The sequence below is a fragment of the Myotis daubentonii genome, chromosome 17 (assembly GCF_963259705.1).
Source record: "Myotis daubentonii chromosome 17, mMyoDau2.1, whole genome shotgun sequence".
Classification (NCBI taxonomy): Eukaryota; Metazoa; Chordata; class Mammalia; order Chiroptera; family Vespertilionidae; genus Myotis; species Myotis daubentonii.
In genome coordinates this window covers 26,016,872-26,033,899 of record NC_081856.1, presented here as the reverse complement: position 1 = coordinate 26,033,899, position 17,028 = coordinate 26,016,872, and the positions used below count along the sequence as shown (strand labels likewise).

At 39.9% G+C, this 17,028-nt stretch overlaps 2 protein-coding genes across 2 annotated transcripts in view; both read left to right on the top strand.

The window, feature by feature from the left end:
* The window catches only part of XKR4 (XK related 4), a 269,777-nt gene extending 262,830 nt beyond the window's left edge, over window positions 1-6,947 (top strand). The window contains exon 4 of the mRNA XM_059673173.1: window positions 1,726-6,947. The gene's annotated coding sequence lies outside the window, so the exon portion shown is untranslated. The remainder of the gene's footprint in view (window positions 1-1,725) is intronic.
* An 8,555-nt stretch (window positions 6,948-15,502) lies between these two features.
* Window positions 15,503-16,016, top strand: LOC132220184 (ubiquitin-ribosomal protein eL40 fusion protein). Its single transcript, XM_059673169.1, has one exon. It carries the CDS (start codon window positions 15,540-15,542, stop codon window positions 15,924-15,926), a length of 387 nt encoding a protein of 128 aa, XP_059529152.1. The 5' UTR covers window positions 15,503-15,539; the 3' UTR covers window positions 15,927-16,016.
* Window positions 16,017-17,028: the final 1,012 nt, after the last annotated feature.

The window sequence follows — 17,028 nt, the reverse complement described above, 5'->3', positions numbered from 1 at the left end:
CGACCCACAGGTTGAGAACCGCTGATTTAAGGTATCACATTGTTTCACCATCTATTTGGAGTTCTTTCTCTAGATGCTGCAAGGAAAAAATCAGACTTTTGTTATTTTGTACCCAGTGATCTAGCCCCGAAATATGAAAAACTTCAGTCAACCTCTGTGGCCTATGTTCTGCTAAATAAGGGGTGGGTTAATGTCCCTGAAATGTCTAATTGTTTTGCTAAAATATTTTACTGACAAATAATATACTGACATCATATGTCAGAAACACTGGCTAAATCAAATTCTTCTTTGGTTATTATTTCCTTAGATTTTCTCACAGTTCAGTTCAGGAAGGAAAGAAAAAATATATATTAATTTTTACAGATTCCAAAGAATTAAAAGAATTCCTTGGTGAGTCCCATTAGGCATCAATAAAATAGTTGATGGAATAATGGTGTGAGGTCCAAGGCATGATTTCTAGGTTTACACCCCCATTACCCTGACTGTGACTCATAACACCTCCCCCCGCCCGGTTTTAGCCATTGCACTAAACAAGAAAAGCATAGTTACCGATGCAATGTCTGCAGAGCAAAGATGTTTAACAAAAGAGATTAACATCAAAACTAATTAATCAACGTGATAAGCAAGTATTACCAGAACAGTACCAACACAATTTTCTCTTGTGTTATTATTGCAGCCTGTCACCTACTCTGTTATTAGAATTTCGGAAAATGTAAGGTTTCATGTTTTTATTATACACTCGTCTACAAAATTAAGCTGGTAGCCCCCTTCTCTCTCTATTGCTTGATTTGCATTAAAATGGAAATAATCAAATTCTTATTTCATTAAATGCTACAAGTATTAACAAATGGAGATGTTGAGTTTAAGCTAATTTAATCTAACTGTTCTGGTGGCATTCTGCTATCAAATCAACACAATTATTTCAAGTTAATTCATTATCAGTAAATTCTAAAACAACTCCCAAGTATGCGGAAAATGTAATTCGGGTTTCTATTATTTTAAGAGATACCTATGTGATTACAAACCAGTAGAACATGTCTTAATCAACACAGGCATTTCAACCCATTGTGATTCTGGGCGATGAGCTCTTGTGTTTGGGTGTGTTAGGTACTGTTGCATTAACTTAGCAACTGACCTTTGACCTGTGGCTTCCAGTGGTCGGCCAACTGCGGCTCTTTGGCCCCTTGAGTGTGGCTCTTCCTAAGCCTTAGGAGTACCCTAATTAAGTTAATGACAATGTCCCTACCTATATAGTTTAAGTTTAAAAAATTTGGCTCTCAAAAGAAATTTCAATCGTTGTACTGTTGATATTTGGCCCTGTTGACTAATGAGTTTGCCGACCACTGATAGCCCTCTGGAAGTTCTTATTCTGTTTAAGTTGGGAGCAATCGCACATGTCCTGCAAGCAAAGGAGGTCTGTCAGCTAGTCAGAGAATTGTCATTTTATCTCCTTCTTTCAAAGAACTAAAATAGTTGACTTCCTTTAGTAACCCCTCTAATGTATTGTACATAGAAAGGGAAACAGATCTCTGACGTATGTTGCGAAAGCCCAGGGTGCAACATTTTCCTTGGTCTGAATCAGAAGCTTGGTGTTGTGTGAAAAGAAAGCAACCTCTCCTGCCCCAGGAAAGGGGGAGGGGGCAAGCCAGCCACACGCAGACAGCAAGCCTCCATGTCACAAGCTGCATATTGCTGATGCCATCGATTCCCTTCTTTTTCTTACAGAACCGTCTGGGAACTTGTCAAGCTTTACTGAAGGTGATTTGCATTCGTTCATTCAACAGACCCTTGAATCTTGCAAATTCTTGACTTGTAATATGGTAGCCAAGCCACTGCAAGGGAAAATTAATCAGTTAGTGGGAAGGGGCCCTGCGCTCTGTGCTGTGTGGTGATGTGCCCGGCCGGCCAAAGAGAAAGACCCCGGTGAAGTAGAGCACTTGGGAATTCCTGCTCCTGCTTCCTCATCATCCATGCTATGAATATTCACCCACTTCATTTGCTTTTGCCAGTAAGCACTGCTTTGAAAAAAAAAGAAAAAGGAAAAAGGATTCAATGGATTCCTGGGGCCTTGCATCACTCAGAAAATTGGTACTGGGTCATAGGGACTCACTTTCAATGAATACAAATCTACTTGTGTTTGAAAATGGAAAAAAAAAATGATATTGTCACCTGTTTCATGATTGATCTGTCTGGGTATAGCTGCTGCCCTTACTTCATTTCTTGGAAGTGCCGTTGTCAGCATTGTAATAACAAATTTATACAAATCAAATTTATAATTCAATTTCAGAGGTAAAATCTGCATGGCTGTAGCTATTGAATAATTTGATTCCTGCCTTGCTAGGTGGTGACACTGCCAGTTTCAAACGGAGATGCATTTGTATGTGGAACTGGCTCTCCTGTTGCTTAGACCCTGGCAAAACCTTGGTTGTGACTCTAAAATCCCCAATCTCACATTCTCAGTTCCCGTATACGTAAACAGATCGTCTCCTAATTTAAAACCGTGCTTCTTTGCCACTTGCTTCTCTGTTTTTAAAGAATGCTTTGAGCTGCAGGGTAAGAATGAATCCAGTTCACGTTATAGTTTCAGAGTTTGCAACCAAGTCAGGCATCTTTACAGTGTTATGTTTTCTGTCTAGACGCCTTCATATAAGAATTTTAGAAGTTAACCATAAATGAATGAGTAAAAGTCATCCGATTTATCCACCAAGCAATCTAAATGGAAAAAAAAATTAGAAAAAGAAGCAGGGGTCATTTTCCTTGTGTTTCAAAGATGTTTCTCCTGAGCCATAGTCCCCGTTTTAGGCGCCAGTGTCATGCTGCGTCCCCTCCCCTGGCAAGTCATTTTCAGAAGTGAAATTTAATGGTAATAAAAGTGGCCTGCCACCATGTGACTCATTTGCAGTGTCAAGGCAATGGAAACCAACACATGGAAGAAAATGTTCATTTCCTGAACTCCAAAGCCAAAATAGGCACAAAAGGTACTCTAATCTACCATGAGTTGGTTGACTGTGAAGACACAGGAGCAATAAACCATCCTCTTCCATAAGGCTTATGAGTAAGCGTGCCTCTGAGTAGTGTTAGGACAGAAGGTTTCTATTCATGTAGAGGTCGGGGTGTGGAGATTGAGGAGGAAACCCGTCAGTGGGTCGTCAGGAATCCTTGCCTTCTTCTAGAGCAGAGGTTCAAGGTGGCACTGCCACTTAATAACCATGACAACAGATGTGTCTGTTTATGAAAGGCCAAAGCATGAGTGCAGTGGGGAGAGAGAGGAGATGCCATGGTTTCCTGTCTGAGCCTAACTCTGTCCTTAAGGAAACTGTCCCCCAGGACAATTCTCCTTGGACACTGCAGCTGCCAACAGCTTCTGGTGGGTTATAAGATGCGATAGGTTAAGGTCTTGTAAGTACTTTTGCTTGCAGGACATGATCCATCGAATTATCCCTCATTTTAATCACCGTGAGATTCAGGGTCACCATGGATGGCCTTGCTCATTATCCCATTGTCAATAGTTCATGACATCACACGGACCTCTGTGTTCACATTCACTAAACTGGCTTGCACATATTAACTGACTCGTTTAAACGTATTTTGGGTCTTGATTCTGCCATCCGCTAGTCTGTGCATCGGTCCCCACGTTGGAAAAATAATTCTTGTGAGAATGATTTTTAGAATAATGGAAGGGGGGAAAAAAACAATTTTTCAATGTAGACAAAATTACTAAACCGTTGATAGCCCTAAAGCTCTGATTGTTCCTCACGATTAAGTTTCTTGTCATTGGGGGCTTTTAACATCAGAATTTTCCAGGTGGTTGCTAAGCCATCTTCACTAAACTGAAGTGGACACTACGGTGTTATTAAAAAACAAAGACTGTCCCCATGAATGCACATCTCCCCATGGAAGTGAAGCATTAGGTCACTCAAGGAGTAAATTTGGTCTTTGTGATGTCAAACATCTGGATATTTGGGAACATCTAGGTGTTTGAATCACAGTTTTTCCTCTGGTTGTCAGGTGTTGCCTAGAGAGACAGAAAATGCTCAGGTGTTGTAGGCAATGGAGTTTAACTTCCTTGTGCAGTAACCTGCTGCTGGTGATACTCTGCTGCTAAATAAAAGCTCTTTGTTCTGCAAAGAGAAGTAAATAATGCAGAGAAATGCCATTTGATGTTTATTTACTTTCAACAAACACACGAATGAAAGAGGTTTGAGAGGCTGTATTCACTCGTGATTGCACCACAGGGCTGCTTCCGACACTCAGCCCTTCCTGGCTAGGAGCCTTTTCCTTCAGCCCTTTTCCATCTTTCATTATTTTATAGTTACCCCTCTGCTCTTCACATAAGGTTAGTCATTCACAATGTTTGACAGAATTGTTCAAGGGAAATACAAATTTGTTAACTTTTTATTCTTCAAATGGGAGTTTTAATTTTAAGAATTTCTTATATCTTTGGGCATAGAATTGTTTAAACTGCTTGATGCAGTTACTTCATGGTGAATTTTATAGTATCGATAGAAGTAAAATCTTTTTTTCCCCAAATTTAAAAAAATTACTTTTTTTTCTTGTGGCTTGATTGGTCGATCTCATTCTGATTGCCAAAGACCAACTGGTTATTGCATATTAAAATATTGGTGTTTTCTTTACAGTCACCATTAAAAGAAAAAAAATGATATCAAAGAGAAATTGATTTTCCAGAAAGGATGCTTGAGCTATTCATACAACTCTTATATTTATGATTCTTTGTGAACATTTCTTCCTTGTTTCCTCAGATTTGGCTCTGGATTGATGAGCATGTGTATTTCCTCAACTTGTGTGCTTACCTTACTTACTGTTCTGAAGCTGGGCAGAGAAACAGGCAAGCAATTCAGCCCAATTTTCTTTGAAGTGTGCTTATGTTGTAAAACTTTCCCCAAGGCATTGACAACAAGCAGGCACACAGACCACTGGGAGGGACTCGGTTATGCAAAGATCATGAGGGGATTGCCAGAGAATATCAAAATGTTTGTAGGTTCTTAGAAAGTGTTTTGGTTGTGTCAAATCCTACATTTAGTGCCAACTTAGAAAGACTTCATGGGGTAGGCAGTTCCCTTCCTCACTGAGTCCCTCCTGCCATCAGATGCAAAAGTTTCCCGAAAATCAAATGGCCACTCCACTTTGTGTACCAAAGGGCTCCAGCTACTGGTGTCATGGCTCTGTGCGAATTGTGTTTTGTAAATTCTCTTTTGGAGGCAGATCTGTTTGCTAGTCACACACCCTTCAAAGCCTCCAGGATGACAAAGCTGCTACCCAACTTAGCTTTGCTTTGCTTTTTCCTTGCGATTTTTACTTCACTGCATCCTTTTCCAAATCATTTATGCCTTTGTGTTATTGAAAGGATGTTTAGTTCAATGTTTAGGTGAATTGGCAACAGAGAGACGATTAGTTGGCAACTACAAAAACCTGAGACATTTTTTTCCAGTTATCTCTTATGTGATAATTGAATGGAATTTATGGTTTAATAGAAAACTGAAAGTCCCTGTGTTGAATATAATTACTGTTTTATTTTACTTTTTTTTATTTGAAAGAGAGAGGAAGGGAGAGAGAGAGAGGAAAAAAAAACACATCAATGTGAAAGTGAAACATCCATCAGTTGCCTCCCTCACGCACCCAGACTGGAGATTGAACCTGCAACCTGGGGATGTGCTCTGACCGGGAATCGAACCCACAACCCTCCAGTGAAGGGAACAACACTCCAACCAACTGAGCCACACCAGCCAGGGCATGTACTGGCTGTTTTAAATATGCTTAAATATATTCTATGACATGGTATCCTTTTACACTCTGGAATAGGTTCCTTTCTGGAGGGCAGGGCATGGAGGGGCTTGGTCTGGTGATGGAAGCACAGGGTCTGGGGGTCTGAGCACTCGTGTCCTCATCCTTGGTTGGTCATTTTAGCCTCAGAAACTCACATCCCACCTCATTTTTCCATTTTTTCATGCGTAAAAAGAGAGAATATTTATCTACCTACCTCATAAGGGTGTTGTGAAGAATACTTAGAGTTCTCAAAGTGCTTTGACCCTTGATAACTAGTATTCGCACAAAGGAGAACTGAGCACGCCCGGGGACAGGCTATGGTGGAGGAGGTGCAGGCAGTTTGGAGCACAACAGCAATAACTCACCAAGCAAAGAATACCATCATTCTTCATCACTTAGTGAACGCGGGAATTTTTCCTTCCAAGGTCTATGTACAAGTCTTTTCAATTATCAGCTTTTTAACGAGAAAATTAACTCCTTTCATACAGAGAAGCTTCACAGAGAATGACAATCTTCCTCTGAGCCAAACTGAATTTTACAAAACATTTCATTAAATGTGTCCAGAACACTGGGCTCCTTCTGGGGCCTACGGAGTCTGCGTGCCTGATCCCACGCTACAGTTTTCAGGATGCGTGTGTGATACTCTGGTTCAATACCAATGATTGCCCGTGGTGGTATGGAACCCGCTGTCAGGAGGGGAAAATTTTAATAGTTATTATTCGAATTAGATTTGTGCGTTGTTTACAGTGAGATTCTCTTTCATCCCTAAGGTGACACGTCTCTCCCTTTACAGCCCTTTAAGAGTGTAAAGCCTTGTTTCTGCCTGGAACTCCTGAGTTGATGCATTTTCCATAGTATAAATATTTTAAATATTTCAGAGAAGTGTTTACACAGGGCTTCAGCTACACATTGATACACACATGTACTCGCACGGACGTACATGGGAATAACATTAAAGGACAAAGGGTGGGGAAAACCATCACAGACACATTCCTAGACAACCTCCTCCCAAAGTCCCATGTTTTCTTTTTACCTAAGTGTGTGCTAAATAACATGATTTGTCCCTATTGAGTCACGGAGGCGATATGCCAAAGTAAAACACACCCGGGGACTATACTAACAACACAGATAATGTTTTAATGCTGTGACTTCGTGGAGCAAAGTTGTGCCCTTACTTAATAATTACATTCCTTTGCAAAACGAATTTGCAGGCTCTTGGAAATACAAAATAAGGTTTCAGAAAGTTTATCTCAATAAGAGGGTTAAAAAAATCACGTTGCACCTGGAGCTGACACCACATCCACGTTCAACAATCTTCCGATTCCAAAATTCAGTTGCCAGTGGTAGGTCAAAGGCTTAACATTTCAGATTGCTCACACATTTCCAATGCATGGTATTAAGCTTTCTGAAGCATGAGTTTAACCCAAGCAATTATCTGATCCATTAACAAAAATTTGTGTCACTACACCAGACTTAGATAAATATTCTTTTTTCTAGACTCCAAAAATGAGTATAGAAGTGAGTCGAAATAATGTGGGCTTCTTTTCCCCCCCAGGTACCATCATCAACACTTTTTCAACAAAAAGTGCAGCCGAATATCCTTTGCTACAAAAGGAAATATCCATGTCTTTCCTTTGTTTTTACACAAGAAAACTGAAATTGACTAGACGTGAGGGTCTGGAAATAAGAACAGCTGTGGCAGCTTTTCAGGCGGACTGGCTCAGGTGGGAGAGGGGCAGTGGGGTGAATGTGTCATTGGGAGATTTTTCCATAAGGGGGCAAAACAGAATCTAACAGTGTGAGAGCTGGACAATTCTTTGAAATGGTAGAATCTTAATTCTAGAGGAAAAAACAGAGGGATACAACATGTCATTAGATATAAGCTATACATCTAATTACTGGGGGAAAGGACATTTGAATGCACCATACATTTTATCCCTTTTCAGGCTTTCCAGCCCACATGCAAATTTCCAGAGTCTTGCCTGAAAACTAGAGACTCTTGAAAACGATTTTTTAGCAAAGATAAATGTGATTATACTGCTATGGCTCAGCCATTATGTAGATCATCACGTGTGATGCTCTTTTAGATGTTGCTATCAACTTTCATGGCTACTTCCAGTTAACATTCTATCCCTAAACAAGTGGTAAAAACATATGAAAAATTCTCATTTGCTCAAAAAATAGTGTTTTCCATCTTCTTTATATCCATATTGCTGTCATAAAACTCCTTTCCTGTCTAGAGGGTAGGAGATAGCTGAAAGACGAAGCTTTTGGTCGATTGCTCATGGACGCTCTCACCTGACGCCTCACTTTAGTGAAGGGGGCAGACAGCAGAGAGAGGCCCTTGGGTGCCTAATTGTTTCTGCTATTCTTTTCAGTTCCCAGATGAGATAATGATGAATATGCAAATTGGGTTTTTCCCTTTCTCAGAACAAGGAGGGTAACCAATGAGCCAGCGTCCCTCCCACTTTGAAACCAAATAGTACATTGAATTTAGGGCTAAGACAAAACTATTGTAAAAGCAAGAGCAAAAATTGTCCTTCCTATGGATACTGTTCTCGATTTTTATTAAATTCTTCTTGCAGTTTAGATCAGAAATTTCTAGGAATGATAGCTAATGCCACTTGGTTATAGCTCCAATGCAGAAATGGTGAAAGCATGAGCTGCAAACAAAATCACTGGGGATCCAGGCTTCCTTTGTACTGACCAAGCAAATTGGAAACAAACATCGCTATCACTAATGTTCTGGTTTAATTAATAACATCTGATAGGAAAATAGAAGCATTTCTACCACGGCACCGTATAAACCTGCTTTCAAATGACAAGGATTTTTGCTACTGATGTTTGTCCTTCATTCTCCAGTTATTTTACGTAAATAAGTTTCACATCTAACTACCTCAGCTCGTGTTGTTTAATTTAGAAACATGAAGTCATGCACTTTGTAACCAACAAGTTTTTCATTTAAAGTTCCAAAAGGATACTCGGTGCAAAGCAATTTTCAAAAATGTGTGTATGACCTAAGCAACTCAACCTCAGGAGGTGCACTTCATTTTGTCCGTTTGTTTCTGTTGGATTTGGGGTAAAAATCCTCATTTCCACTCCACACCAAGAGAAGCTGCTCTATATTTGCTTAATTTGCCTTAAACATATTGTGCTCCTTTCCCTGTTCAATTTTTCTTTTTTTCATTTGAACCCTATCTCTGAAAAAGAAACTGTAACAGGTGGCAGATGAACCGCAGACCTAAGAGAATGGACCGATCGTTTCTCAGTTCCCTGTTGTCAGCTCTCTGCATGACATTCTGATTGCCATTCCTGTGCTTCTCTCTTCCCCGTGACCATTACAGAAATCAGGTCCGAGAGACCCCGTGTGTGTGTGTGTGTGTGTGTGTGTGTGTGTGTGTGTGTTTAGGAACCGTGTGACATTCCCCCCCACTACAAGCACAGTGCCTGGACCCGAATGACAACCTTGGCAGCTCTTGTGCTTTTACTTTGTGAACATTGTACAAATGTATTTGGCCTTTTATTCGAAATGAAGACTTAAACTAGTTACTAATTTTTTTTCCTTCCTGTAAATATATATATTTAAACTCCATGTATCCAAGCATCCCTTTAGCATTCAGATGATAAGAGTGTCTTCATTGGCTGGAGGCCGCGGCCCCGGGGCTGCGGTCCCATGTGCTCTAGTTGAAAGCACAGTGTGTGGAGTATTTGATGTTCTGCAGTACCATCGTTCTTTTGGTCTGTTAAGTAAGTTGCAATTTGTGATGAAATGAAGTGGAAAGTAGTGCTTCATAACGAACAAGTTTCCTTGGTTACATGATTTTTCTTGTAAAACTTTTAAAAAAGAAGAAAAAAACTTGAAATTTTATATATTTGGATTTTGTAGATTTTTTTTATTTTATTGCAACACAAGGTACCAAAATCATTAAATAAAGTACACTGTGGTCATTTTAACAGAAGTCTGAGTTCTTCATTCTCTCTAAGTTTAGGAAGAGAGCAAGGCATTGTGGGGGTAAGATGGGAAGATAGGAGGAGAAAGCCATATCACAGGCATGGTCTCAAGACAATATGATTGAAACCTTAAAATTAATAGAGCTGAGATCTGTCAAGTCGGAAATAAATTTAAATTATATAGATTTCTAGGATATGTTTCATTTATTTTATTTCTGAAAAGTGTCAAGAATGTGTGTGTAGAACCACTATTAAAACAAAGAGATGTTTCAGATCGCAAAGAGAATTAAAAATACAAGTAATTTGTTTAAACATTAATGAAAGGAAAAAATGTCAGTGAACACAAGCACTATTTCAAAAAGTGATGTGTCTAAATGCCTGATTTTTCTACAAAAATGCTTTATGTAACTGTTTTTTCTTAAAATAATTTTTTGTTGTTGTTATCCTACTGGTTTTTAAAAGCCTTCCTTTCCAAAATGTTAAAAGGAACCCATAACATGAGCTCTGACTATATATGTACAAACTACTATGGATAACAAATAGGAACAGATAAAGAAAACTATTGGAACAAAGAAATGAAATTTTTTTTAAAGAATGTACTTGTTTCTTTTTTTTAGAGAAATTTGTTAGAGTTTTCCCTTTTCTCTGACTATAATAGTAACACTTGCTAAGTGTAAAAATATTTGAAGCTCACCATTTTGATGTGCTTCTTTTCAGTCCTTTTTGTGAGCATTTATATTTTTTTACATTGTGGCTTTAACAATTTTTAAAAAATTACAAGCATTTGATATGCATGTTATCGGGGTTATAAATATTAATAAAACACATTTTTTTCTGAAAGAATACAGTCAAGTAGGGAAATGAGTCCAGGAACACTAATTATTATAGTATTTGGTGGTAAAAGCAAAAGTAGAGATCTGTGCAGGCTGTTCTAACATAGCCTGGAAGGGTGTGGGTGGGGGAGGGGGCCACACCATGGAGGGAGCCTCAGTCTTAAAACGAGTGGATAAAACAGTCCTCACCCCACCCTGGATGAACCAAAGACATAAACAAAACATGAATTTATACTGTGTTGAGCTACTGATATTTTGTGGTATTTGTTACAGCAGGTAACCTTTCCTGACTTTGCAAGGAGCATTTCAGGGATCAATGATGGTACAATTAGCTGAAGAAGGAGTGTAATTAGAATACTCTCTACCTGAGATTCAAAAATTAGTAAGAAAAGAAATGGCCCTTTGTCTATATTTTCACATGTTCTTTACAATGAGTGGGTATTGTTATTGTAATCTGAACACAAATAAAATGTATATTTAAAGGGAAATATTTTTAAAAGAAAACCACACCATATCCCTGAATTAGAAAACTTAATTTGGTAAGGAATGCAATTTGCCCCTAAGTGATCTGGAAACATAATACAACTCCAAACAAAGCCACAAAGATGTTTTATAAAACTTAACAAAATGATTATAAAGTTTATAGAAAGAATAAAAATATTATAATAACCAAGTATTTTGTTTTCAAGTAAAAGTACTGACAGAATTTTGCCTTCCCAGACTATTATAAGTTGCATAAGGGTATACTACCAGCACAAGAATATATTAACAAGTCCAGAAATAGAATCTGTACATATTAGATAAATAAATTTAGTTTATGATAATTTTAAATCAACAGAAAATAGATAGTCTTAGGATAACCAGCTCACCACTAGAGACATCTCTTATCTCTTACCCCCCCCAAATCAGAGCATATCCTATGTAATAAAAAGCTAATATGCAAATCGACAGAACAGCAGAATAACCAGTCGTGATGACATGCCCTGACCACCAGGGGCCAGGCACTCAATGTAGGCTCTGCCCCCTGGTAGTCAGTGTGCTCCCACAGGGGGAGCACTGCTCAGCCAGAAATCAGGCTCATAGCTGGCGATGGCGAGCACAACTGTGGTGGTGAGAGCCTCTCCTACCTCAGCAGCAGCGCTAAGGATGCCTGACTAAGCCATCAGTCAGACATCCCCCAAGGCTCCCAGACTGCAAGAGGGCACAAGCAGGGCTGAGGGACCCCCTCCCCCCCCCCCCCGCCAAGTGCACGAATTTCGTGCAGCAGGCCTCTAGTAAAGATATAACAGCAAAAAAAAAAAAAATACAATTGTAAAAAGAATATATCAATATCACCTGAGATGGGAAATATTTCCTAAGTTTTATTCCAAATTTGAAAAAGAGAGGGGGGGGGGGGAGGAAGAGACAGAGGGAAGAAGGAGAGAGAAGAGAGAAATTATAATTGATAAGGAAGTAGGCTAAGTAGTGTTAAGGCCCAGTGCACAAAATTCGTGCATGTGTAGGGTCCCTAGGCCTGGCTGGCGATCAGGTCCGATCGGGGCCTTCCTTCCCCTGGCTGCCAGCTGCTAGCTGGGACCTTCCTTTGTTCTGTTCCACCCCCTGGTGGTTAGCACACATCATAGCGGACAATCAAACTCCTGGTCAGTCCAACTCCCGAGGGAACAATTTGCATGTTAGCCTTTTATTATATAGGATATATATATATATATATATATATATATATATATATATATATATATACACACACATGCATGCATGTATGTATATTTCCATTGCTGTCCATAAAAGAGAAACAGAACTGTCCAAAAGTCAACTGAAAAAATATTGAACCTACTAGATTGAATGAATATCCTAAAATGTATATACAAAGATGTTTATAACAGGAAAAATTAGAAATAACTGAAAAACAAACAGTAAGAAACAAACTATGATCATCCTTATAATGAAACACTCTGTAACAATTAAAAATAATACTTTAAAAGTAACTTTATTGCATTAAATAACAATATTGATTGCTAAAACTTCATTTTGAAAGTAAAGAACAAAGAAACCAGTGTCTTGGTAAACCACAGATAAAAATGCATTAATACATGCTTCGGCCAATAGGATGCGGGGGAGGCATGGCTCTGCCAGGCCCAGGCCTCTCCTCCCTCCTGGAACTCAGCCCCCATGTTGACAGGAAGCCCCAGTAGCCTCGTGGAGGAGGGTGATGGCCCAGCCCCATGAGTCAGCATATTCCAAAGTGGAGCCACCTGCCCAGGTTGAGCCACCCAGGCGATGTCGCAGGCCCCAGATATGAGCTGCCTCTGCCAAATCCTGTCCACAGCGCAAAACCACGAGCAAATAAATGTTGTTTTAAAGGGGAAAAAAAGTAAAAATTAAAAATGCAGTAGTACATTAGGATAGCAAGCAAATAGTGGTATGATGAGCAAAGAATATTGAAAGGAAGAAGAATTGGCTCTAGCTAAATATGCAGCTACCGGACAATCGTCTTGTCTGACACACCAGTCGATCAGTGAGTATGCAATTGGCAACTATAATAGGTGTGAATTGAATTTATTTGACCGACTTTTGAAAAAGTTGTAATCGTGCAGAGGAGCAGTTGAAAGCTGCTCTGAAGAATTTGTTCCTAAAGTGATTGGGTCTGGAGAGACTTTTTTTTAAAAAAGGCTGCATTTTTCAGACAATGAAAGTAAGGACTAAAACAAGAGGTTATGAGAAATGGCCATCTTGAACATGCATGACAAAAACCAAGACGGTTGAAGGAGTCTCGTAAAGAAACCACCTCTGCTTAATCAATAGTGTCAACAGTTTCACAGCACCGACTACATGCAATAGGGTTGCAGCTGAAGAGGAGGATCAAAAACCAACAACTACCTAAACAATGTAATTGAACCAGGGCTGTCTTTAAATCCTACCCATTTCCAGGTAATTTCCTTACTATTTCTCTCTTATGACCAAGCCTGCCAAGTATCTCGTTCTGTCCTGACCCTTCACATATGAAATGCCCTGGCTACCTTTTTAACTCACAGACAAGCCGATAGACATAACCTCTGGCCCTCCTCCTGAAAATCAAAATCTATCTGTATTTGCAGCCATCCTTGCCACTGTCTCCAAGAGACATTCCTACAGCTTTTCCCAAGGTACAGCTTCCACCTGTGTTTTTAAATTCCATCAGTTTTTACTTTGTTTATAAGACATCGCTTCATCTACTCTCCCCTGTCTTTCATATCTCTCCTGAGGTCATTTTTCTGCTGTGCACCATCGTGCTGCAATCCACGGGGACAAAACCAAAAACCTTGTCTCATTGCTCCTCTCTCCTCCTCCAGTCCTCTCCCTTTCCTTTTGTTCTATTCTTCTTGAATAAAGAATTTGCAAATTTAACAGGATTCATTCAAACATAAAAAAAAAAAAGTGTGAATTCCTTCAGAGTAGGGATTATGTCATGAATTTTTTCAATGAAGTGAAGAGATGAATATCACTGTAGACAAATTTTAAGACATTATTGGAAGCTCACTTTTCTCGTTTAAAGGGTGGGGGTTTAGGTGAAGGCAAGCTACTGTAAGAAAGCAGCTGACACAGTGGCTATGCCTGAAATAAATAGCAGATGTTATTGCTACTAAATTCACTCTCCAAAATATAAATAAGTTGCTCATTCTCAAGTTCAATGGCCTTTTTATTTTTCCTACTACTTGACTTTTCTGGCTGCATTTGATGTGTGCGTGTTAAAGACTTGGGATTTTTAAATCCTTATATTTGGGGTTTGTTTTTTTATCCTTATATTTGTTGTTGTTTTTTTAATCCTTCATTTCTGTTCTTCACTGCCAACTCTACTCTGAGAATTCCTAACCTGATGCTCCTTAACCTGATCTGAGCTCAATTAATGCTGAAGACACAGGCCCCAAAGTTCATCCTAAGCTCTGTGTACTAGGAGTGTCCAACCCAGGGTCTGCTCGGTCTCAGCAAAACTGTTTATGGGGCATCCAAACGGGCATGTGTGTGTCACATAGTAGCCTACCCAGACACATTCCCTTGGGTAAGAGCACCTCTTCCTATAACATTCCAAGCACTTGCCTTTGGGTAGTGATATGACGTTGAACGAGACCCACATGGCTTCTGTCCATTGGCACTCACCATCTAATAAAACATAGAGACAATTAGCACCAAATGCAATAAAAATGCATGCCTGAGAAACTTAACCAGCAGTGACCTAGTGTAAATGGATGAGCTATGGCAGTCTGCGCTGCTTGGTCACAATGTAATCCACAACAAACCCACCTCTCAGCAACGCAAGAAAACAAGCATCTAGGATTTCTTCTCCACAGGTCTAGAGGGTGCAATGGGGAATATAGAGATAACTGAGAGCCCACCAGAGGCTCAGAGAACTGTGGGAAAGACAAACTTGTACACAAGCAAACCTAATGCAGGGTCTACTGCAATCTGTAGTATAGCACAGATAGCAGCAATTGCTATAGAGCAGTGGTTCTCAACCTGTGGGTCGCCAACCTTTGGGGTCTAACGACCCTTTCACAGGGGTCACCTAAGACCATTGGAAAACACATATATAATTACATATTGTTTTTGTGATTAATCACTATGCTTTAATTATGTTCAATTTGTAACAATGAAAATACATCCTGCATATCAGATATTTACATTATGATTCATAACAGTAGCAAAATTACAGTTATGAAGTAGCAACGAAAATAATTTTATGGTTGGGGGTCACCACAACATGAGGAACTGTATTAAAGGGTCATGGCATTAGGAAGGTTGAGAACCACTGCTATAGAGGCACTGGGAAGGAAGAAATGAATGATGACTGGAGGATCTGAAATATGCTGTTGAAAGAGATGTTTTATGCAAGGTCTTAGGGGTAAGAAATATGTCATCAAAAAGAGTAGAATCTTTTTTAAAATCTTTATTGTAGCTCTTTCTCGTCAACGAGGCGGCGGAGCAGCAGACGCAGAGATGCAGATCTTTGTGAAGACCCTGACTGGCAAGACCATCACCCTTGAGGTTGAGCCCAGTGACACCATTGAGAATGTCAAAGCTAAAATCCAAGACAAGGAGGGCATCCCACCTGACCAGCAGCGTCTGATTTTTGCGGGCAAACAGCTAGAGGATGGTCGCACTCTCTCAGACTACAATATTCAGAAAGAGTCCACCCTGCACTTGGTGCTGCGTCTCAGGGGTGGCATCATCGAACCCTCCCTCCGCCAGCTCGCACAAAAGTACAACTGCGACAAGATGATCTGCCGCAAGTGTTATGCCCGCCTGCACCCCCGTGCTGTCAACTGCCGCAAGAAGAAGTGCGGCCACACCAACAACCTGCGCCCCAAGAAGAAGGTTAAATAAGGCCCCTCCACCAACTCCTTGGGTCCACAGGGCAGCCTTCTACTTGAACCCTGTGATGCTGGGGCCTCAATAAAGTTTCTGTTTTGTTGACTGGAAAAAAAATAATAAATAAAATAAAATAAAATCTTTATTGTTGAAAGTATTACATATGTCCCCTTTTTCCCCCATTGACCCCTTCTAGCCCACAGCCACTCCCCACCCCAGGCCTTCACCACCCTATTGTCTGTGTCCACGGGTTATGTATATATGCAAAGAAGTTCTTTGCTTGATCTCTTCCCACCCACCCACCCATCCTCCCCTTCCCTCTGAGATTTGACAGTCTGTTCCATACTTTTCTATGTCTCTGGATCTATTTTGTTCATCAGTTTATTTTGTTCATTGGATTCCACATATGAGTGAGAAAGAGAGAAAGAAAAGGAGTAGAATTTGTACAGATAGAAAAAAAATATATATGATTTTTGGTTGTTCACTAAGGTTTTAAACTGTAAGGAAAACCAGTTTATTTTAGTGTCATTAATTACTGTTACGGTATCACCACCCAATGGCTCTATTTACAGACCAGGATAATAACTTCCCTTTCAATAAAGTCTGCTTACTTGATTGCCAACAATGTGTTTCGCCATAGGTTTTGGTTGACTTAATATAGTGGTTTTCTTTTTTTTCTTTTCTTAGAGACTTTTGTTCCAATCAAACCCTATTTGAAACAGCAAAGCCCCTGCCCCAGCTTCTTCCTCATACCCCATCCCTCCCCACTTTAGCTCCCAGCACAATTTGAAAACCAGAAATATAAATAAAAACTCACTGCACAGCTAGCTGCTCAGGCACAAACACTAACATTGCCTTAGATGTAGACAGACACATTCCCCAGAGCTCATACCCTAATGCATTTCTAAAAACAGCATGTGTTACAGAAGGTGGCACACAGGTGGCGGGTGTTACTTGTCTCAGTGAAAATGAGCTCTTCCTTGAATGTGCATCTTGCATTCTGAGTAGGAGTTCTTACTTGGCCCAGGGGACTGAATTTTGAGATAATTAGGGTGCTGGTGCTGTACCCCTCCCAAGTTGATCAGCCAGGGTTGGCCGACATTCAACACAGGCAGCA